Source organism: Protopterus annectens, chromosome 3.part0, assembly GCF_019279795.1.
Source record: "Protopterus annectens isolate FY-2018-M chromosome 3.part0, PAN1.0, whole genome shotgun sequence".
Classification (NCBI taxonomy): domain Eukaryota; kingdom Metazoa; phylum Chordata; order Ceratodontiformes; family Protopteridae; genus Protopterus; species Protopterus annectens.
This window is the reverse complement of record NC_056731.1, coordinates 526093098-526118043: the sequence shown is the minus strand read 5'-3', so window position 1 is coordinate 526118043 and position 24946 is coordinate 526093098. Positions and strand designations below refer to the sequence as shown.

Genomic DNA, 24946 nt, shown 5'->3' with positions numbered 1-24946 from the left:
AGCCTGGTGCAATTTGCTAGTGTTCTGAAGTATTGTATTAGTTGCCCCTGCTTCTCTGGCGTGAGGTAGGCCATCTGGGTGTTTGTGTCCAAATTGGCACCCAGGAAAATTATCTTCCGAGAGGGTATTAGCCTTGATTTCTTTTTGTTGACTGTGTATCCCAGAGATTTCAATAACATTATTACATAAGTTAGATGTTTCAGAAGAATGTGCTTGCTGTCCGCTTGGATCAGGCAGTCATCCAAATAGGGGTATATTTGTATCCCTTGAAGTCTGCAGTAGGCAATTACTGATGCCAGGCATTTCGTGAATACTCTGGGTGCAGTAGATAAGCCAAAGGGCAATGCAGAGAATTGATAATGGGTTGAACCTGCAAGAAATCTGAGGTACCTTCTGCAATTTTGTCTGATTGGGACATGCAGGTATGCCTCCTTGAGGTCCAATGTTACCAGCCAAGACTCCTTGCCCAGCATGGGAAGAAGTTGCTGTAGAGTGAGCATCCTGAATTTTGGTACGAGTAGAAATGTGTTTAGGATGGATAGATCCAAAATAGGTCTCCAATCTTTTCCCTTCCTTGGCACCAGAAATAGCCTGGAATAAAAACCTTGACCTTGTTCGTGCGTAGGTACCTCTTGAATAGCTTTCATGTTTATGAGATCTGTAATTTGCTTTTGTGCCTCTGCCCTTTGATTATGTGGCAGGTTTGGCATGCCTCTCATTCTTGGAAGGGTGTGAAAATGAAATTTGTAGCCTCTGTTTATAATGTCCAGGATCCATTTGTCCTTTGTGACAACATGCCAATTTTTTGAAAATAATGCCAGCTTTCCTCCTAAGGGGGCTGCCATTTGAAACCTGGTTGGCATGCAGAGGGGAAAGTCATTGGGTTTGCTTTCTGAAGGATTGCAAGTTGTCCTCACCACCTCTTTGTGTAGGAGCTTGCCACTGTCTGCCTCTATACGATCCTTGGGATTGTCCTCTGCCCCTCGGGCACCTGTATCTGCCTCTTTGGGGTCTGTCTGTGGCAGGAAAGGACCAGTTTTTGGAAGGCCAATTTCTACTAAAACGTGGGGGTTGAACCTGTAGAAATTCTTTCACAGTTTGCATTGATTTAGCCTTTTCCTCCATTTTCCTTAATACCTCCTCAGCATTAGCACCAAATAGTACATCCTTTTGAAGAGGGGCGTCTAGTAATTTAGCTTTGACATGATCAGGCAAGGCTTGATCCTTGAGCCAGGCATGCCTACGTATGACTGATCCTGTAACAGCAGCTCTACATGAGGCCTCTAGAGCATCAAAACCACATTGTAAGGTATGCTTACCCACTTGTTCTGCACTATGCATCAAATCCTGCAACTCCTTCAAGTCTGGTTGTTCCGGTTGTGACATTTTACTCTTCAATTGTGATAACAAAAACTGTTGGTATTTTAGCATATGAAACTGACAGTTTAAGGCCCTCATGGATAAGGTAGCCGAGGTATATACCTTTTTTCCCCACCTTTCTAAGGATCTGGAATCTCTCTCGGAAGGCAATGGATTTTTGGCAATGGAGGCCTTAACTCCCTTGGGGCCCTGTGAGATGGTTTCTGGGTCAGCAGCATGGCTTTTGTAAAGAAATTGGTGTGAGTCAGGAACCCTGTAGTACCTGTCAGGCTTAACTGGAGCTGGAGGTAGAGAGTCCGGGTTAAGGCAGGCCTCCGAGTAAACATCATCTAGGATGTCCAAGACAGGAGGTATAGCCAGAGGCCTATGCTGAGGTAACAAGAGAAATTCCTGAGCCTTTTCTTGGAATCTGAATAATCCTGGCCTTCCCAGTGGAAGTGTTCCCTTAAGGTATGCAAAGTTTCCCCAAATGAGTAATCCTCAGGGGGGGATACAGAAGGGATGGACTCCTCCACAACAGAGTCTTCAAAAGGGGAGTAAGAATGTTCCTCATCATCAGAGTGCTCTGAAATAATGGAGACCTGATCAGAGGAGGGGGAATCTTCCTCCACTCTGGGCCTTTTGTCCGGTGGGGGCTGAGAACCTCTGATTAGAGTAATTAAATCCTCAGCCATTTTAAGCATCTGTTTCTTAGGCATGGGGCCTGGAGATGGGCCCTGTGTAGCTGGTCTCTTAGAGTGCATGGTTGCTTTAGACTTTGTGAAAGCCTTGATGGAGAAAGAAGAGGAAGGTCTGAAGACACCTTGAGTGGAGGTGGACCTGTCCACATTCTGAGTTTCAACGCTAAGAGTGGCTTCGGTATCTGTAGTCGGGGTGTGGGCCGAGGAGCCTGCGACCTCGGGCACAGGAGACACAGTCAAAGAAGTGTCATCGGTAATCAGGGGCTGCGTAGGCGCCTCACTGAGAACCAGGCCACGTGTAGTCGGCTTTGGTGTGGTGTCGGTAGAGGCCGCGGACCTCGTGTGTCGGTCCTTGTCTTTGTGTTTTTTAGACAAAACCGGAGTCGGAGTATCCGACGACATAGTATAGTTAAATGCTTTCCCAAAATAATGCTGGGCGAACTCCGCCCGACGCTTAATAGTGCGTTTGTTGAATGTAGCACAAAAGCGACAGACCGAGACGTCGTGGTCTGGGCCTAAACAAGGTATACAGAGGGAATGGAAATCCTTATGCGGTATTTGCTTCCCACAAGAAATACAGTTATTAACTTTGTCTGACATCGGTCTGAGGCAAGAAAAGTTTCCCCAACGGGGTACTTAGCTTTTAAGAAGACTTCGGTTTCCAAATTTCGTAATTTCAGGAGCTGGCCGACCGGCACTTGCGAACTGCTTCTGCTTCGGGCACCGCGCGGCAAGAAAGACGGAAGAAAATGGCATCGGCTGGTTCCTTTATACCCCTGTCACACTGACGCCAGGGAAGAAGCGACGACAACCGGCGCCGGACCTAGACTTTGGAATTCGGCCGACCGAGGACCCGCCTGACGGCAGGAGAACCCATCTGTTATGACTGCAGCTGTATGCACGATGAACATCCTTGTTTTTATGTAGGGGCAGGCCTGACTGTACTCCCAAATACCTCCTTAATTAGATATACTAATTTCACAGTCTCACAAAAGTGGAGAAATGATGAAAAAAAAAACAGTGAATCACTGATGATGCACAAACACATTTCAAAGAAAACTTCAGTAGAACAAACATACATTAATAAATGCTCTGTGGGGGCAAGCACCCCTCCTTATTTAAATATACAACAGTTGAAATAAGGGAATGCACATACTGCTTTTGCATTACAATTTCCATTCAGTCATGATTCACGCAAATGTGATTTCCATCAAATGAGTTTCAGTCAATTTTTTAAATCAATTATGATTCAGTCAAAACAACTAGTACAATTTCATATGTAATATATAAAAATAACCTACTGTTTGTCAGTTTTAATATAACTACCACCTGTATAATGAGCCATAACTGGCTCATTTGTAACCTGATGATGCTCCCATAACTTTTCACCCCTAAACATTACACTGACAATCAAAAATCAAAAAAAGGTCCCTTCTCAATCTGGCACTCTACCTGTACTAAAGAGGCGCATCAAGTTAATCTAAACACTACATATTTAGGTAGCTGACTTGATTTTAAAGCCAATACCTCAATAAATTTAACTAGAATTTGTTGTGAAATTATTCTATACTGAGTTCCCAGACTTAGTAAAATAATCAGTATTCAAGCAGTTAAAGGAATTGTGATGGGTTAATAATGGGTAACATTTTATAAAAAGCCACATTATTTTTTTAAATGCCTTTATTGTATTATCACTTGTGACACAGGCAAATTTACATTTATAAAAAAGTAATCAAACTGCATTAACAAGATCACATTTACAAACATTATACTTCATATTTATTGCTATAAATCATATAATCTAACAAAATTACATAAACTATTCAATTCCTACTCTTTTTTTTAAACAGGAAACATATTTATTAAACCATGACTTATGACACAGGCAATCGTACACTGATATAAATAAAAACAAACCACACCATCACAATCCTACTTGCAAGCATTTTATGTCACAAGCCATACTGACAGACTCCCAGTTGCAAACATTATATTGCAAACATTATACATCACTTATAATCTACACAATCATTTTAAGTAAAACATTACATAGCTTATTTAAGTCCTGCCTTCTTTTAAACCTCATTTATCCCCTGTATGTACTGTTCTCACAATTCCCATTTTTTTCTTAATCAGTTTGCTCCTACCTTTTTCTAAATATCTCAATTCCAATTGTTTTATCTCTGTTATTATATTCACTATTGTTAGTATAGTTGGTTTAGATTTTGATTTCCATTTTCTAGTAACTGCTTTTTTGGTAACCACCATAATTAGACACAACAAGGCCTTACCATGTCTAAGCAATTCCATTTCTGTGTCACAGCTCAGAAAAATTCTCTCGCCTGTCACGCCAATCTGGCCACCCAGCATCTCCGACAGTGCATCCCGCAGGGAATCCTTTAAGTCTACCAACTCACTGCACTCCCAGAAAATATGTTCCCAATTACCTCTTTCTTCCCTATCAAACCTCCAACATTTGCTGTCTACCTGAAGAAATATTCTATGGAGTCTACTTAGAATATAAAAATATCTATGCAAACATTTCTAAGCAAAAATCCTTCATCTTCTAGACTTTGTTGCATATCTGGGAAACATACATACATCTCCCATTGTTTCTTTTTGAACTGCTTATCCAATTTCTCTTCCCAATCCTTTCTAACCTCCTCTGATTGAGCTTATAGTTATGCAATACTTTATATGTTCTACTAGTTATTCCTTTTTTAATGGCAGCTTCTATTCTAGATTCTACTAGAAACTCTACCAGTGCTGGACTTTCATTTAGGACTCCCATATTTCTTTCTCTTTGCCTATACTCTGATATCAGTCCTTGATAGGGAAGGTAATCTCTAACCTGCTTTCCAAATAAATTCTTGGTGTCTTCCCATTCTATCATCTTTCCCTCTCTAGTTATTTACTCCCAATACATTGTTTCCTTTCTCAGTTTTCTCCAATAAATTCCAGCCCACTCCAGCCTACTGTCTATATCCCTAATTGCAGTCATCACTATTAGTAGAATCCCCTTTCTCCATTCCCATGTTGGCTTAGTTCTTAGGATACTTTCTGCTACTTTTTATATATAATATTCTTTATGATTATTGTTATTCTCCTTAAAGACCTTAATCCAAAATCCCAGTCACTCCTTTTTTCTTGAGCTTCCCCTTTGTTTCATCATCATCTCTTTCTACTCTGAATTATAGATTTCTGCTTGTGCTGTGTATAGTAGCCTTAACTGCATATCTCTGAAATACCCCTGTAAATTGGGTAATCCCAATCCGCCCTGTTCTACTGGAAGAATCAATCTTATCCCACTTAACTCTTGCCATCTCCCCCTCCCAGATAAAGTCCTTCAGCTGTTTATTAATTGCTATCCACAACTTCTCCTCTGGTTGATAAAAATATGCCTGACCTGTGTATACGACTAATGGGACTAAAAACATTTTACCTGCTTGCATCTTACTGTCCATAACAAAGCTTCCATTTTCTCAGTTTTTCTATTATCATTTGTTTAGTCTCTTCACACATATCCTTAGCTGCCAAATCAGAATCAATTTTAATCCATACTCCTAAATACTTCATTTTATCATGTCCCCATAAATATGGATATTGCTGAACAAATTCATATGTGGGTAAATAATTTATTGCTGTTGCCCTTATTTAAGCTTCATTAATTTTGCATCCCTAACAGATTTGAAAATGTCTCAAAATGTTCCACAATACTATAATGTATCCTCCTGGTTTTGTCAGGTATAAAATATCATCATCTACAAAGAGCACCAGCTTTTCTTGACTACCGTACCAATTATATCCTTGAATTTCTGAGTCCTGTATTTTCTTTGCCAATAGTTCTAAATACAATGCACATTACAATACACATAACTAAGGGGAAGGAGGACACCCCTGCCTGGTTCCTCTGTTCAAGCAGAAAGTATCAAAGAGGAGCCCACCCACTTTAATTTTTGCCTCCGGTACCTTACATATCCTCCTAATCAACCTTATATTTGTTCATGAAATGCAAATGCTTCCACTGCCCTGCTCATAAACTCTCAGCTTACTCTGTCAAATGCTTTTTCTGCATCAAGAACCACCAACAACAATGGTATTTTCTTACATTCTGCTTCCCTCTGGATCATCAATGTTCTGTTAATATTGTTTGCTCCCCTCCACAAAACACAATGATCCATATCTATCAATTTTGACATTCCTATTGCCATTCTTTTAGCCATTATAGACATGAACAATTTAAAATCATGGTTTAGTATTGAAACAGGCCTGTATGAAGCTGGATGTAATGGATCTTTACCCTCTTTAGGTAGTACAGCTACCACTGATTTCTTGCAGGATGTTGGTACTTCTCCTCTTAAAATACTGTTAAATAAAACCTTCCGGATCTTTATCAATTTTATTCCCTCCTAGCTTCCAAACTTCCACAGGAATACCATCTATTCCTGAGGACTTTCCTGTAGACTGGTTATACATCACACTTTTTATATCAATTCCTCCTATCCTAACCGGTAGTAATTGAGCCTCATCTACCTCTAACCTTGGCATATTTAATTCTTCCATAAACATTTCCATTTGTATTGTTTCTTGATTTCCATATTTCTCTACTCTATACAGACTTTTACAGAATTTCTGAAATATTTCTAACACCTCTACAGGATTACCTTCCTTGTTATAGGCTCCCTAACCTTGGCTACAGCCCTTTCTACTTTCTGTTGCCTGAGTTGTTGTGCTAAAAAATGTTGTGCTCTAGTATTATCATCAAAAAAAGTTGCTTAACATCAATCTTTCTAAACACTTGTATATTATCGAGGTAATCCCTTATTTTCTGCTTAGCATTCTGAAACTGATCCTCTTCTTGCTGTGAAATTCCCCCTATTCTGCAATACTTTAACATGTCAGTCCCTCTAAATAATTCTTGTTACTTCTTAAACATAGCTCAATTTCTTTTATTTCCAGTGTATTTTTAAACTCCACCTTAATTTTATCCCATTCCCTACCTATATTTTTAGAAGTAATTTATATTGTCTTGAATAGTTCCTGAATAATCTCCACTACCCATTCCTTAAATTCCTCTCTTTTCAACAGATAGGTGGGAAAGCACCAATGTTTCATTTTTATTTCATTACCCTGTGTTTTTATTTTAGTTAATATTGGCTTAATATTGGTGCATGATCTCAAATAGTTATTGGGTGTGTATCAAGACCTTCAATTAAATGCACATGTTCCTGTGAAATGTATATTCTGTCTAGCCTAGCCCAGTTTTTGCATCTTGGGGAATAATGTGAAAATTCACTCCAAACTCTTACTACTGAATTCACATCTTCCATGACAAATATTTTCATAAATTTCTTCAAAAATCTGCCCTCTTTTGTTATACTTTCCCTTCTGGACCCCCAGACACACTTTCACTGCTGCAACTCAAATTCCAATCCTCATCTATAAATAATATTCCTTACTGAAAACTGATTACTTCTCCAAGAATTTTCTTAAGCTCCATTATAGCAGTTTTAGGTGGAATATACATAAATGCCAGTGTAATACTCCTCCCTTGCCTGCAGCCCATTAGCACTACGCATCTGCCATTATTATCTTTTCTTATCCTCTTATCCTCTTCTACCAGTATTGGGGATCCTCTTGCAATTAATGTAATTACTCCTCTTTTCCTTTCTCCCAGATATTCCGCTGAACAACCATCCTAAAAATCTTTCTTTATCAAATTCACATGTTCAGATCTTTCCAAGTATGCATCCTGTAACATAGCTGTTTGCACCCTACATTTTAATATAGTTCACTATCCTTTTTTTGTATTTATCTGTGAGATCACTGACATTTAAAGACATTACAGAAAGTATAATTGTATTTAAAAGTTATTATTCCCATCATTTATGTATAACATCTTTTTTATTATATGTCAAGTTCCAGCTTTTTTGTTGCATGCATACACCATTTGGCAGGTCCATTTGAGACTATGTCACATCTTAAAAAACTTTTTGTTTTATTGAAAGCCCTCAAAAAAAACAATGCCCCCTAAAACCTATTAATGTAATACCAACACAGAAAACTATGTACATCTTCAAATTTTGAAGTTTTACCCTCCTAATACGAACAAATAATCCAAACTGACAGCCATCCTCACAGACTTATTATCATATTGTCTCCATGGAAACATGAGAACCAAACAGTCAATTTCTCTTTATCAAATATGACTGTAAAACACTAAACTGATGTACGACAAAAGGCCAGATCCAAAATAAAAAAGCATAGACTGCAAAACAGTTTTGCAGTCTATGTTTTTTTTTTTTATTTTGGATCTGGCCTTTTGTCATACATCAATTTCTCTTTATCAGATTGCTTCCATAGAGACATGAGGGCCAGATACTGAATTGCTACTAAGCATACATTAATTTGCTAGAAAAAAGCCTCGTAATATTCAGTAGCATTATTTACTTGCTTTCTCTAAAAACTTGTTACTACATCAATCTAAGGTCCTTAATCTAGTCATTCCCCATACAAGAATGAGAAAAAGCACATGAACTTTTCTTTTGTCACTTTTTTAACCAGGCACTTTTTTACATTGCAATGCCTACATTTCTTAAAACTGAATAAGAAGAAAGAGAGAAGGGAAAAAGAAAGGAAAAAAGAAAATCAGCACCAATTTACAGTCCCCATTACACTTAAAAATAACTGAGAAAACTTTACTTTGTACCATGCAAAGAAAGCCATGCACCACAAAAACAGTACTATTAAGAAAAAATGTTTTCTTTACTTACAGTTAACTTTCTCCCCTCTCTTCCCCTCCTCAAAGCATTTTTCTGGACATTAAAGACATGAAGTAGGGCATATACTTTAGAGTCCCCCATAAGTCCAACAAATTTTGAAAAAGTCCAATATTTCCAGGTTTTTTTGCTCTGTTACATTTCACAAATATAATTATTGCATTGTAATCCCACATTAAGTTACTGGTTTTATTACTGTTCATCTCCATCTCCCAAAGCCTGTCTCTGCTTCATTTCCAATGTACTCTTAATTCTTCTAGTCATCTCTCATGCTCCCTTCCTTCTTTCCAACATTTCCCATTGAAACATTGGAAAAGGTTTCACAGGTACAGTCTCTCTGTGGTCTTTATTACCAGAAGAACAAGAAGCAGAGTCTCCATCTGTTTGACATCTCACTTTTTGTTGGACAAACTTTTGTATTTCCTCCTTAGCATGTACTTCATCAAAAAATGATTTTGTCTGTCCAGGAAAGAATACCTTGAAGACAGCTGCGTATAGCAGTTTGAATCTCATACCTGCATCTCGACATTCCCTGAATAGTAGAATGAATTTACTCCTCTTCTGCCTGGTGTACAATGAGTACTCATTCTCCACAAACACTCTGCTGTCTCCCACTTTTAGTATTTTGTCCTTCTGCCACAGATTTGTCATAATCAACTTTTTCTGCTGGTAGGATTGCATCTTTACTATTAAAGGTCTAGGGTGATTTCTCATAGCCAGGTTTGGAGCATACATATGATGTGCCATTTTAACTAACAACTCCCTCTGTGGAATACCAGTCCAGTTGCTTATTTGTACTTTCATAAAATTAATGCAGTCTGTTCCTTCCAGCTTCTCTGGTATAGGCGAAAATCTCAGGTTTTGCCTATATGCTCTGTCCTCTAATTCTGTTATTTTTTTAAAAACATCTCTCATACTCAGCCAACCTTTTCTTCATTTCAGCCTCTAATTCTTGCAGCTTTATCACCTTCTCTGAATATCTGTTTAAAACTTCTTCCATTTTTTTCCAGCCTTTTGCTGTTTGTGTTGATATACTCCATTAGTGTTTTGTTTATTTTAACCAGGTCTGTGTGCAGTTGTCTTACATCTTCCCGTAGGTTATTGGAAGTCATGTCTGGAGATTGCATTGCTTTTTGCAGAACAGCTGTAGAACTTTCCCCAGTCAGTGTTTCTTCCTCACTTTTTGTAGCTCACTCCTTTCCAGGTGCTCTGTATTTCTTTTTTCCTGGCATCTAGCCAGTACACTTACTAGCCTAGTTACTGAAATTTACTCATAAACACAACAGTCTACTGCCCTTCTCTGTTGAGTTTCTGTTTTCACACTGAGCAAGCTAGAGTTAAGCTGTTACTCAATGTGCAGCCATCTTGGAAGTCCAGCCACATTAAGTTCTTAAAGAAAACAGGTATGGGAGTGCTGTACAGATGAACTGGAATACACTGTTACTGCTTCCTTTACGGATACATTATATAAACAGCAGTCCAGATCTTAGGTGAGGGCAGAACAGTCTAACTCCTGATATATAAAATTTGGTATAGCTGTTGGTACCCCTAGCCCAGGTTCAAATCTTGCTGGCAAGAAACAGATATTTAGCAAGAGAATTTGGATGAAGATTCCTATCATTCCTGAACATTTTTATTTCATTCTTAAGACAATACATGCTACTAGCTGGTGTTGTTTTTTGAGAACAGCCACTAAAATGACAAAATGATTCTAAAGAACAGGAAATTCAAACCTTTTCCCATTTCTGAATTGAAAGACTGGAGGAATAGGTACATTGTTACTGTCACTAACGGAAACATACAATTTAGGGAAAAGAGTCTCTTTAATGTGAGGTAGGGGTATGTGTGTACATTTACGCATGCTCATGAGAGCAAACACATTGAGGGAGGATAAATATGCCTTTTCTTTTTGCATGCTGGATGAAGGCAAGGTGGTTCATACAGCCTACCTTGATCTGGCCAAGACCTTTGATACCATTCCCCACTCAGGAATCATAGAAAAACTCACTAAGCTAGGCATCAACCCCTATATCACTAGGTGGGTTGCAAAGTGGCTCACAGATAGAACCCACAGTGTGAAAGTAGCTGACTCCAAGTCAGACTGTTGACCAGTCATGAGCAGAGTCCCACAGGGTTCGGTCCTGGGTCCTTTCCTATTTGGTATCTACTTCTCTGAAGTCCAGGCCAGCACGAAGGGACTCTGGCTGACAGACGATTGCAAGCTGGGTGCCATAATTAACTCCCCAAGTGATGTTGACATCCTACAAAAAGGCCTCACTGAGACAAACAAATGATGTCAGAACTATGGCCTTAAGCTCAATGCCAAAAAATGTGTCGCCATCCCTTTGGGAAAAACCCGGTTCCCATGAATTACCACATCGATGGTAGCCCACTGAACACAGAATACTTTACAGGAGCTCTGGGAACACAGGTTGACAGCAACCTCCCTTTTGACCACCACATTGCCAATGTGGTCAGAAAGTTATTCTATGTGGCACATCTCATTACTAATGGTTTTGCATCCAGGAAGAAAGAAGTCATTGTCTCCCTCTACTCTTCCCTTATTAGGCCAATCATCGAGTACAATGCCCCATTTGGCATGTACCTCACTACACACCTGCAACAACTGGAGAGGCTGCAAAAGTACCTCACAAAGAGGATTCTAGGCCTTAAATACTTGTCCTATATGGACAAACTCAAAAAACTCCAATTATTCTGTCTCATATTGCCTACTTAGAGGTGATCTCTGCTTGACTTACAAAGCCATGTCTAAACCAGCTCTGTTAGAAATGCTACATCTAAAGAAATCCCAATCCCTCCGCACTACAAGCTCCAGAGACCTCAACCTCATTACCGCAATCAACAGAACAAGCTGCAACCTCATTACCACAATCAACAGAACAAGCTGGAGGGACAGGTTCATAACCCAGAGGATGCCCCTGCTATGGAATAGACTTCCCATACATGTCAAGAGAAGCGCCTCATTGGCCTTCTTCACTAGAAATCTTGATGAGTGGGTGGGAAATAGAAAGTTCACCCCGGGAATCACTCCAGTGACTCTACTTAACAGAGGCACTGGGAACTAAGGTCAAGTGGCATGATGCCTGGGTAATCCTATGGGCTACACTTGTAAAGGCTCCAGGGCCATTAGCCTAGTACACACCTATGAACCTATGTACAATGACTAGATCTCTAAATTATTACTCTTATTCTTTTACATAAGCAACGATTACTGCACTATACTGGAAGATGAAAGGATACAGCCCGAATACAGCAGATTATTCTTACTCAACCCAGAAGGCTAGTCTATTCACATTTCCGAGACAGCGGTCAGTTCTTTGTGTTACACTGTTGTCTGCTATGTATTATTTCAGCATTAAGCTTTTGCAACATTTTTTGAAAGATTTTCCACTACAACAGATCCAATGACAGATGTCAGGCCACATTATAAGCATAAGCTATACAAAAAAAGGTATGATTCAAAACCTTTTCTGTTTAACTAGATAAAAATGCAAGGCGTGAACACTTCTTTCCATTTGTGACCTGGTGAGACTGGTCTGATTAAATGACTTGCTCAAAATCACACAGTATAAAGTCTGACAATTAAATAAATAGTTACAAGTGAAGTCTGCTGGCAGCCCACAGCTTTTATAACGTGCTAATTTACCAGGTAACCGGCTTTACTGAAGTCAGAATGCATGGCTCTGCAGTGCATAGAAATCATAGCAGCACATCAATGTATAGGTCATGTCCTTGCCTCATAATTTCGGTGCATCAGCTTCATTACAGTAACTCTAGCAAGTAAAGCACAACAGGGTACACCTCCTCCTCAAGAAGTCAGTGGAACACTTCATGAAATGCATAACCCTTCTTGCAATATGTAAAACTTCACTTCTGAGGCAAGGACTTCTGTTGCCAACACCATAAAATGTCTATATGGAAACACTAAGGTATGCCACTTGAAGTGCAATGCATGTATTAGCAAGCTGTGTATACTGTCATCAGATAACGGTCTCTTACAGCTATTCCATACCAGTATATCTGAGGTAGTGTGTCTGCAAAAAGGAAAAAAGAATATTTATTTTTAACTTCTCCCTTTTATCACAAATCAGTTCAACACTGGAGGTAGTGGATTAGGAGATCAAGATCATGTGGACAGAACCCCCTACAAAAATAATGACTTAGTCATTTTATGTGACACTATTGATTATGTAATGTTTTACTGTTGAGATGTTCTTTAAATAGTTTAGTTGTGTTTTCATACTGACTTGAGTAGACTTAATGATTCATTATAAACCTGGAAATGTTTTAAAGCATTTACAAACTATAGCTGCATTTCTTTATCATTAAAACTCTGGTAGATTCTACTTAAACATATGCAAGAATGTAAACCCACCCTCAATAAGAGTTTGTATGACTTCTTTGTGTCCCATCTCACAGGCTCGGAAAAGAGGAGTGTGCTTCATTACATCTGTACCATCCACTTGAGCTCCATGTTTCAGTAACAACTTTACCGTGCTAACATGACCAGCAAGAGCAGCAGCGTGAAGGGCTAAAACACAGGAAGATAAAAACAAAAGATGAAGCTAGCATTACAACAAAGGACTGTGATTATATATATTACAACATAGCGGTTGTTCTTGTTCAAAAGAATTAAAATTCAGTGGTATGGTGAGTACAGTCATCTGAAATTCATCACACACCAATCTATCAAGTACTGCACAATCTCTACAGCTGCAGTACTGATACTCTGAACTCATAAAGGAACAGAGACACTTTGCACCTGCAAAGGCATTCTGAAAGCCAGTACCATGACCAGTGCAGTGCACATTGGCTAGCTGCATGTGTGTATACTGTTCTTGCAGGATTGGTATTCCTGCAGCTGCTCTGATTAAATAAAGCAATCTGACTGCTTACTGTTACAGCTCTTGAAGTTCAGGATGTATCTCTTTGTAAAGGTTACACAGGCAGTAGTCACCAATCTGTGCATACTACTTAACTTGAACTGGCCAAAGTTTCTGACACTATTCCCATACTGGTATTACCGAAAAATTATACAAAATTAATGTAAACCCCTATGTTGTCCTCTAGATGCAAAATGTCTATCCAACAAATCCTTAGCAATGAAATGTGCTGCCATTAACAGCTATGGAATACATTTATAGCAACAACAAATAAATAAGACTTGGTGGAGGGACAGGTTCCTAACAACATACTCCTAGACTATGGAATAAGCTATTACTACAGATCAAGCAAAATATTACTTTGTCTACCTTTAAGGCTAGTCTTGATGACTGGATATGTAGACAAATCTACACTAGGTTAAAATTGCAACTGGTGATATACTGAATGGGATCACTGCTAGACATTCTCCTGTTTGGCATTTATTTCTCAGACACCCAATCCAATACCCCTGAAGTGTGGTTGACCATGTTTATTGATTACTGCAAGCTGGGCACTGTTATCCACTCATCCATCGATACTAAACTTCTCTAAACAAGGTCAGGAATATACCTGGTGTACTGAAAATGGTCTCAAGCTAAATGCAAAAAAGGAGCAGTGCAGTAGCATTTGGCAAAATAAAAGCTGTTTGCTCCTCATATGTTAAATGTGGCACTCCTCCTAAACAGACACAGTCATAAGAGACCTATGTACTTATGTGGACAACTCTTTCTCTTTCCATTACCATATTTCTACCACAGTTAGGAAATCCTTGCATCTGGCCCAGTTAATTTCCAAGGGAATACCATCAAGATCTAACAAAGTCATCTTACCATCACTGTACTCTTCCCTTATCAGACCCATCATCGAATACAATGTCTGCCTTTTTTATGTACAATTTAAAATCATATTGTTCAATTGGAAAGAACCCAACAAATTTTAACTCAAAAAGTTAAAGGCCTTAAAATCTTAAACTATTCTGATAGAGTAACTCAACGCAGTAGCCTGCTAACTTTCCCAAAGTGACCTGTGTCTTGTTTTTTGAGGCATGAAAGACCCAATTCTCTATGCCCTCCTATTTCTGAGTTTGGAGATGGGCACTATTAAAAGTTCTTTCTACCCTTTGTGAGTACTTAAGTGTGTCTACTTAAACATGTATATGGCTAGGCCTCTTATGGTCCTCGTGATTGCTTGCCTAGTATTGCTCCTATGTTCTACTTGACAACTTGAACTAACTAAACTTTATACCAGTTGCTGTCTGTATAACATTAGAATACCACCAAGCACCACCCTTCCTTAAATGTTACAACCAAATGGAGCGCAAGAATGCTGAAACCTGAATAGTCGACTTGTACTTTTTACTTAGCGTGACTTCCAGTTCCTCTCACACTTGTTGCTGCTACCATCTATTATCAATAGTAGTCATGTCAAAACAGAAACATTTTGCCACTTTAAAAAGGTACATTTCCAAGCTCTCTTATCAATAATGTGCTTTAGTTTGAAATTTATCAGCAAAAACATTAGCTTAAAAAAGTACAACTTAAAAATGTGAAGCAATAAATGTCAATACTTGTTCACCTCTTTTTCTGGCACATTAGAAAAGAGGAGCGAGTAGCAACACAATCTGTATTCTTTAGTTTAATCACAGCCTGTACTAATGGGCAAAGTCAGACATGTGCCCTATACAACAAAGTATACATGCTTTTGTCAACTATACTTGAGAAGGTTGGATGATGTGGGGATAGTGAAACAGATTAACAAGGAGGAAGTACGGACAGCTATGAAGAGGATGAAGAATGGAAAGGCTGTTGGTCCAGATGACATACTAGTGGAAGCATGGAGGTGCTTAGGAGAAATTGCAGTGGAGTTCTTAACCAAATTGTTTACTGAAATCTTGGAAACTCAGAGGATGCCTGAGGAGTGGAGAAAAAGTGTTTTGGTACATATTTTTAAGAGAGTTGTAGTAACTACAGAGGGATAAAATTGATCATTCACGGCTTGAAGTTATGGGAAAGAGTAGTGGAAGCTAGGTTAAGAAGGGAGGTGATGATTAGCGATCAGCGGTATGGTTTTATGTCGGGAAAGAGCACTACAGATGCGATGTTTGCTCTGAGACTGTTGATGGAGAAATATAGGGAAGGTCAGAAGGAGTTGCATTGTGTCTTTATGGACTTGGAGAAATTATATGATAGAGTGCCTAGAGAGGAGTTGTGGTATTGTATGAGGAAGTCAGGAGTGGCAGAAAAGTATGTAACAGTGGTACAGGATATGTACGAGGGTAGTAAGACAGTGGTGAAGTCTGCAGTGGGAGTGACAGATCTGTTTAAGGTGGAGGTGGGATTACATCAAGGATCAGCTCTGAGCCCTTTCTTATTTGCAAAGGTAATGGACTGGTTGACAGACGAGATCAGACAGGAGGCCCCGTGGACTATGATGTTTGCAGATGACATTGTGATCTGTAGTGAGAGTAGGGACCAGGTTGAGGAGACCCTGGAGAGGTGGAGATGTGCTCTAGAGAGAAGAGGAATGAAGGTCAGCAGGACTAAGACAGAATATGTGTGTGTGAATGAGAGGGAGGATAGAGGAATGGTGAGGATGCAGGGAGTAGAGTTGGCGAAGGTGGATGAGTTTAAGTACTTGGGATCAACAGTTCAGAGTAAAGGTGAGTGGGGAAGAGAGGTGAGGAACAGAGTACTGGCAGGGTGGAATGGGTGGAGAAGAGTGTCAGGAGTGATTTGTGACAGACGGGTACCAGTAAGAGTGAAAGGTAAGGTCTATAAGAGGGTAGTGAGACCAGCTATGTTGTATGGGTTGGAGATGGTGGCATTGACAAAAAGGCAGATTTGCACTGGGTGTGACAAGGATGGACAGGATTAGGAATCAGTATATTAGAGCGTCAGCTCAGGTTGGACGGTTTGGAGACAAAGTCAGAGAGGCGAGATTGCGTTGGTTTGGACAAGTGCTGAGGAGGGATGATGGGTACAGTGGGAAAAGGATGCTAAGGATGGAGCTGCCAGGTAAGAGGAAAAGAGGAAGTCCTAAGATAAGGTTTATGGAGGTGGTGAGAGAGGACATGCAGGCAGTTGGTGTGACAGAGCAATATGCAAAGGAGAGGAAGAAATGGAAACAGATGATCCGCTGTGGCGACCCCTAACTGGAACAGCCGAAAGAGAAGAAGAAGACTTAACTAGCTCTTCATCATCCAGTTAAAATAGGAAAATCTGCATTAGGTCAAAATTTGAAATTTGTGCTGCTGTTGTGGTGTGTTAATTACTATGAAATAGTGAGAGATGGCAGGTATGTGGATCGCTCTACTACCATGTGGACACTTATTACAGCTTCTATACTTTATTGTTTTTGCAAGCAGTAGCAACAGCAATTTTGTTCATTTTATCTGTTATTTGAAAATTAAACAAAGTCAGAAAGACAACTTAAAGAATCCAGCATGTTCCAGATCCTAATATAAAGCTGAAACTGCATTGATCGACTACGTTATGCAGCATATGGAAGATAAAGAAACTTTAACTCATGACACTCATAAACAAAGTAAATCCTTCTAAAATGAATCTAATTACTTCAAAGATTGATCATCACTGTTAAAGAATTGACAAGAAGTGTCCACATAAAATACTTCGGATTAAAAAAGCACTTAAATAGCTGTGGAAAGGTAAATTAGTAAAGAGAGAGTAGTACAATGTAGCCCAAACCAGTTTACCTATGCATGCTGGGTAAGGATAATTAGGAATTCTCTAGTGAAAATTCAGAAGGTCACATGACGATCAGCAATGTGCAATGGTCATATAAGAACCAGCACAGCAGCATCAGTGGTACAACAGGTAGAACACACAGCCTTGGTGGTATGCATTGCCGATACTGCAGTACAGCATAATGGGGATGATACACTCCTGAATGCGTCATCCTTTAGATGAAAAAAAAAAAAAACAAGGTTCGATCTGCTTCAACTGTTATTAGCTTAGGTGGCTGTAAAAGATCCCATGGCACATATCAAAAAGAGTAGGTTTCCTTTATTTTTTACAAATATATATATATATATATATATATATATATATACACATTTACAAGAATACATAATAAAGTATGAACATATTTACAGTAATAAAAAACAGAAATACAATTCCACAGAATTACAAATGACATTTATTAACCACCACTCCTTCTTCCACAACCACCATTTAATTTTTCTCAGTATATTTGGAATTGCCCAATTACTATTAAACATAATTTTCTTCAATTTTTGAATAAAAATAACCCAAATAATACAGAACATTTTTGTCTAACTTTTTAACATATATAATCCAAAACGATGAGTGCTGGAGCGAAACAGAGTCCAAAAGACCAGGAATATATTCAAAAACTTTAATTCAAGTAAAATTACTACAAAGCTGCAGTCAGATCTAAACCACTATCCAGCCTCTCAACAAACAGATCCAAAAAATCTATCCTATGTCTAGAATAGTTCATGGTAAATACCAGATATTCTGTTAAATGATTCATCATGTTATGAAACTTAACAAGTCCTTGTTTGGCATCTACTTTTCTGAAGTACAAGCAAACACAGGAGGGTTATGGCTGACAAAGTTTGCAGATGACTGCAAACTGGGCGCCATAGTAGAAAACACATCTGACACAGATATCCTTCAGAAGGGTCTCACAGAAACGGATAACTGGTGCCAGAGCCATGGCCTAAAGTTAAATGCCAAAAAATGCATAGTCATACCCTTCGGGAAAAACAAGGTTACCCCTAGCTACCAAATAGGTGACAATCCACTGAGTACAGAAGAAGTTATCAGGGACCTGGGGACCCAGGTTGATAGTAGTCTGTCATTCGACACCCATGTAGCTAAAGTAGTTAGGAAGACCTTCTACATTGCCCACCTTATCATGAAGGGATTCTCATCTAGATCAAGGGAGGTCATAGTCTCCCTATACTCATCACTCATCAGACCAATGATTGAGTACAATGCCCCATTCGAATGTATCTGACCCGACACTTGCAGCAGCTGGAGAGGCCACAAAAGTTCCTCACCAAAAGGATAAAGGGTCTCAAACATCTGTCCTATGCTGCCCGACTGAAAGAACTCCAGCTCTATTCAGTCGCACCGCTTGCTCAGAGGTGACCTTTGCCTAACATACAAGGCCATGTCAAACCCAGATTTGATGAATATGCTTCACCTCAAAAATCTAGATCCGTCAGAGCCACAAGGGCGGGAGACTTAAACCTCAACACGGCTATTAATAGGACGTGCTGGAGGGATAGATTCATCACCCAAAGACTCCCTATGCTGTGGAATAAAATCCCGGTATATGTGAGGCAGAGCACCTCGCTGGCCTTGTTTAAGAGAAATCTTGACCAATGGATGGGAGATCGCAGATATACCCCAGGGATTACCTCAGTGTCACTGCTCAACAGAGGCACAGCAAAATAATGGGTATAGTTCCCCATACTAAAGGGATGGCGTAAGCCACAAAACTATGGGCTAGGCTTGTAAATGCCCTTGGGCAGATAGCCTAGTATGAACCTATGAACCTTCTATATCGCCTCGCCATAGGACAAAAACGTCATCTACAAAACGTCTATAGAATGCTACATATTGTTTGAACTCATCAGCTTCAAACAGGACCTCATGCTCCCAATGCGCCAAAAACATGTTCGCATAGCTATTGGCGCATGGTGTCCCATAGCAACACCACCCTGTTGTTGATATATTTCTACTTGAAACACAAAAATATTGTTCTCCAAAATTAATTCTATGAAATGGGCTAGCAGATCTATCTGAACTGATGAATATGTACTGTGCTTAGATAAATAATCAGTAATATAGGCGATACCTAGGTCATTTGGTAACACAGTAAATAATGACTGGATATCAAAAGTTACAAACAAGAGACCATTTATATCAACCAAATTATTCAGACAATCATACAGATCTAACAGAAACTGTTTAGAATCCTCAAGTATAGTCGAATTACTATTGAGAATAGGGCGTAAATGTTTCTCAACGTAAACTGACAAGTGTTCAGTAATCCAACCTTGTCCAGACACCACCGGCCTCATGGGTGGATTCCTCACATCTTTGTGTATCTTGGGAAAGCCCTGTATCATGGGAACCAAGGGAGTTTTGATTGTAAGATAGTCAAATAACTCCTGATCAATTACCCCTCCTTTAAACATGTCTAGCAAAGTGTTGCTAACATATGAAATGTTATAAACTGTCACATCATTCACCTCTAGGTAAAACTTATCATGCAATAGGCTACACATCGCTGTATAATAATGCTCTGTATCCATAATAACTATTTGCCCTCCTTTATCTGCTGGCCTTATAGTTATGGATTGTGTCTATGCGAACATGTTTTTTTTCCTTACAACACAGACATATTCTTTCATTTATTTTTATATGGCATATTTGCCTTCATTGGTAACTTGTTAAAGTGTAATCTCCACAAAAAATCTTGGCACTCTTCATTTTTCATACACCAAACATTTCTTAACGTTATATCTCTGATTTTTTTTCTGTTATTAAACTACTCCATGGATTAACATAATAATATTCCATCATAATGTTTTTATACCATATTATGAGGATCATAGGAAGTTACTAGGCTACTGGCCCTGAGGCCCTTACAAGCCTAGCCAAGAATTTAGCCCATGTTCTGACAAGTCAACACCCGATGGCTATGTGCAGCAGGGACACAGGTGGAATCCCAGGGGTGTATTTTCTGTTCTCCATCTAGTTATCCAGGTTGTGCTTAAAAAGGATTAACAAGGTACTCTGCTTGATGTGGAGAGGGAGTCTATTCCACAGAAGAGGGAGTCTCTGGGACAAAAATCTGTCCCGCCAACAAGTCCTACTGATGTCACAGACCAGGCTAACACCGCGCATGTGGGTTACTTGAATGGAGCTTGACTTGCAGATATGCAGCAGTCCCATCAAGACAGGGTCAGAGATTGCTTTGTATGCTAAACGGAGGTCACCTCGGTGCAGTCTGTATGAGACTGATTAGAAGGAGAGGGCCTTTAGCCTATCTGTGTAGGGTAGATGTTTGAGGCCCTGAATTCTCTTGGTGAGGAACCGATGTGGTCTCTCCAGCTGCTGCATGTACATTGTGAGGTACATGCTGAAAGAGGCACTGTACTCAATAATGAGTCTTATAAGGGAGGAATACAGGGATGTTGTGACCACCCTGTCCCTGGATGAGACACACTTACTAATGAGGTGGGCCATGTAGAAAGCTTTCCGTACAATGGAGGCAATATGGTGGTCTAAAGTCAGTTTGCCATCAACCTGGGTGCCCAAGTCTCTCATGACCGATTGCATGCTTAGGGCCCTTGTTATTAATGTGATAATTTGTAGGGCTGTCACTCTCCCCAAAGGGGATGATGATGATGCATTTTTTGTCATTTAATTTGAGGCCATGTCTCTGGCACCAGTCCTTTGTTTGGGTGAGACCCTCTTGGAGGATGTCAGTGCCCAGCTTGCAGTCATCTGCAAACTTGGTCAGCCATAGCTCACTGGCTTTGGCCTGCACCTCAGAAAAATACATCCCAAACAAGAGAGGTCCCAAGACCGATCCCTGGGGTATACTGCTCATTATAGGTCTACTGCTTGAGATGGCTTCCCCTATTTTGACTAGGTGGGTATATCAGTGAGTCAGTTTGCTACCCATCTGGTAATATACATATTGATGCCTAATTGAGAGAGTTTGTCATACCAGAGTGGAGAATAGTATTGAAGGCTTTGGCCAGGTCACGGTAGGCAGTGTGCACCATCTTCCCCTCGTCCATGGCTTTGGTGACTGTCTCAAAGATGTTGACCAAATTTAACAGGCATGACCTCCCCTTGAGGAAACCAAACTGTGTGGGAACGAGTGTTTGGAGGTTGTCAATGTCCTTGTTAATGAGGGCCATGATAATCCATTCCATGGCCTTGCTGACCAGGTTAGTTAAGCTGATGGGTCTACAATTTCCTAGATTGGTTGATGCTGCACCTTTGTAAAAAGGGATGACAGTGGCCATCTTCCACTCAGCTGGGATGAAGCCATACTCGGGCTTTCACTGAATAGGGTGCCTAATGGTGCTGCACGTTCCTGCCTGAGTTCATGTAGGATGCAGCCTGAGATGTTATTGGGTCCCATGAAGGTTGTATTTTTTGCCTTTGAGAGGGCAGTGATGACTTGCTCTCTAGAGATAAGGGGAGGGTGCAGGTGCTGAGGATGTCCTGATTTACTGATATGGGGGGGGGGGGACAGGACTGAAACTGTATGTCAGCGGTTTTGCTATATTTACAGCATTTGTGTATGTGGTGTCCTTGACTACCAGTTCTAAGCAGATCTGAGTGTTTCCTTTGAGATCGCAGACATATGTGAAGAAGGCCTTATGACTGTCTTTAGCAGATGTGGCCAGTCTGAACTCAGTTTGCTATGGAGAATTTCACTAGTGCTCTTATTTGCTTGTTCAGGCTAAGAAGAGATTGCTTCCAATTAGGTATCTGCTCCTTCTTGGTCCTGGGCAGCAATTTTTTCCTTTTATTTATTGGAGATGTCCACCTGACAGGTTTACGCTTCATTGAGGAGAATGATTTTGCCCTGTCTGGTATTCCTGATTCCATGCAGCTATATAAATGCTCGAATAGTACTTTGATGAAAGTTTGGACATATATGAAAGTTCCTATGGAGGGGGAGGGGGCTGTGAAGCTGTTTATACTTTCATATTTTCTCTCAGGAGGTTGTAATCAGCTTTGGAAAAGTTTTTTTGTTTGACCCTAGCTGGGGAGGGGGGGGGAGGGGGCAGGGTTGGGGGAGATGGTGACTTCGAAAGTGACTGCTTTGTGGTCACATCTTACCAGGAAGGATGACTCTGTAGGGATACTGCATTGGTTACTCATGTTGGTTAATACCAAGTCCAAGATATTTTCACCTCTCATGGGGATGTCAACCAGTTGGTCCAAAGCATTTGCATCGACAAAATCAAGGAATCTCTGGGTATTTGTGTTTTGGCATGAGTAGCTCTTCCAATCTATGGTCGGATAGTTAAAGTCACCCAGGATCAGGGTAAAGGGTTGAATCTTGATAGATTCAAAGAGGTCCAGTTAGGTGGAGTGGGCATCTTGAGTCAAAGTTGGGAGCCTGTATCTAGCTAAGATTTGAATAGGGGTCTTGTCAATGCTTAACTGCACCTGGGGTGTCTCCTGTGCATCATACTGTTTGACCAGCCTGGAGGTGTGTATTTCTTTTATATATATTGCAAATCCACCTCCTTTTTCTTTGTTGCCCACAGTTTGGGGTCTGAATGCATGATAGGATGAGTAACCTGGTATGGCTGGGGTGCCCTCTGCAGCTTTGAACCAGGTTTCTGTGACTGCCCAAATGTCAGTGTCTTCCAGGGTTAAGAATGCTTGAAATGAGTGCAGTTTCATGTTTATACTCCTAGCATTTAGCAGCATGACCTTTAATTTGCGTGTTGATTATATTTTCATGTTGGTAGTTTTGACCTCATGGCATTGCCCAAAGAAGGCACTATGGGGGAGGCAAGAGCCTTTACTAGGAGCCTGAAGCCCAAGGAAAACAGATGCAGGCCATCTCTGGCAATGCATCGTGGTTTGTCAATCATGTCATCCCAGGCTATCAGGTACTTGATCCCCTTGGAATGACACCAGAAACTAAAACAATTGTTCAAGTCAATAATTGTCTGTTTGTATTGAGGCATCATTCTGGGTGATAGTAGAATGCTGCTTAAGGCTAGGAACATACCTGCCTGGGACACATATTCAGCGAGCTTGATCATGTCTCTCTTCATATAGCCCAGGGAGGTACATCTCAAGTCATTTACGCCAACATGGGCTATGACAGAGTCATAACAGTACCTGTTACTAAGAGACTTGAGTGCATGGGTGATATGGCAGATTCTGGCACCTGACAAACAACTAACCATGACTTTCTCCTTATCCAGCCTGGTGAGTGGCTCTTCTGTTATTTTCAATGTCGTCTATATTTAATTTCCACATTTTTTATTTTTTATTTATAACTTTTTATTTCTTCATTCCTCCACTCTGTTTCTCTTTTATTTGGTATTATTAAATCCCTTTCTAGGTTATACTTTTCCTTAAACAATTTTCTTATATATACACTCCTGTCTTTATTAATTCATTCTAACACTCTGAATAAATTCAAGGATATACCAAAAACCACTGGATTTAATAATCCCAAACCCACTGTATCCATATCCACATACAATACTCCCCTCTTAACTTGATTCAATCTAGAACCCCAGATAAATCTAAATGTTTAATTCAATAATCTCTTTTTCTATTTCTATTGGTATTGTATATATGCTCGCCATATAAGCAATCCTTCACATCAATATTGAGTTTAAGTACACTTTTTTAATGTAAGATAATCTGTATTTACTCCACGTAATACTCAACTATCTCAGATTCTGTAAAATGTTTATCCATTGTTACTTAACAACTTAGAGGATTACTGGCTTCAAACAGATGCCCTACGCAGATGTCTCAAAAAACTGCAGCTTTACTCCGTCGCATATTGCCTGTTCAGAGGCAATATCTGCTTAACATACAAAGCTATGTCAAACCCAGAGCTGTTGGACATGCTCCACTTAAAGAAATCCCAATCCCTCCGAGCTACACATTCTAGGGACCTAAACCTTGTCACCACAATAAACAGAACATGCTGGAGGGATAGATTCCTGTCCCAGAGACTTCCCAAACTCTGGAACAAACTACCTATCTATATCAAACAAAGCTCCTCATTGGCATTCTTCAAGAAAAATCTTGACGATTGGGTGGGAGATAGGAAATTCACCCTGGGGACCACTTCTGTGGCTCTGCTCGACAGGGGCACAGGAAAATAATTTTCTTGGGTGGCGAAAGCCAGGGTATCTTTTTGGCTAGGCTTATATAGGCCCTACGGCCAATAACCTAGTACCTACCTATGAACCTATGAAGTTCAATAGGTCCAAAAGTTAATTCTCCATACCAAAATTCCCTCTATCCCAAAATTAATATCCTTTATTACTTCAAGTCCAAATCCCTTACGTTTACTACTATTTAAACACATTTCTAAACTTTGCAATCATTTGTTCTAACAATTATTTGCTCGATCATTTATTTATTTTTAGTTATTAAG

The 24946-nt window shown here is 39.8% G+C and overlaps 1 protein-coding gene across 1 annotated transcript in view; it reads right to left on the bottom strand.

The window, feature by feature from the left end:
- The window catches only part of INVS (inversin), a 3016309-nt gene that overhangs the window by 1235714 nt on the left and 1755649 nt on the right, over nt 1-24946 (bottom strand). Inside the window, exon 9 of the mRNA XM_044065609.1 lies at nt 13236-13391. Within this exon, the coding sequence (XP_043921544.1) occupies nt 13236-13391 (156 nt within the window). The remainder of the gene's footprint in view (nt 1-13235; nt 13392-24946) is intronic.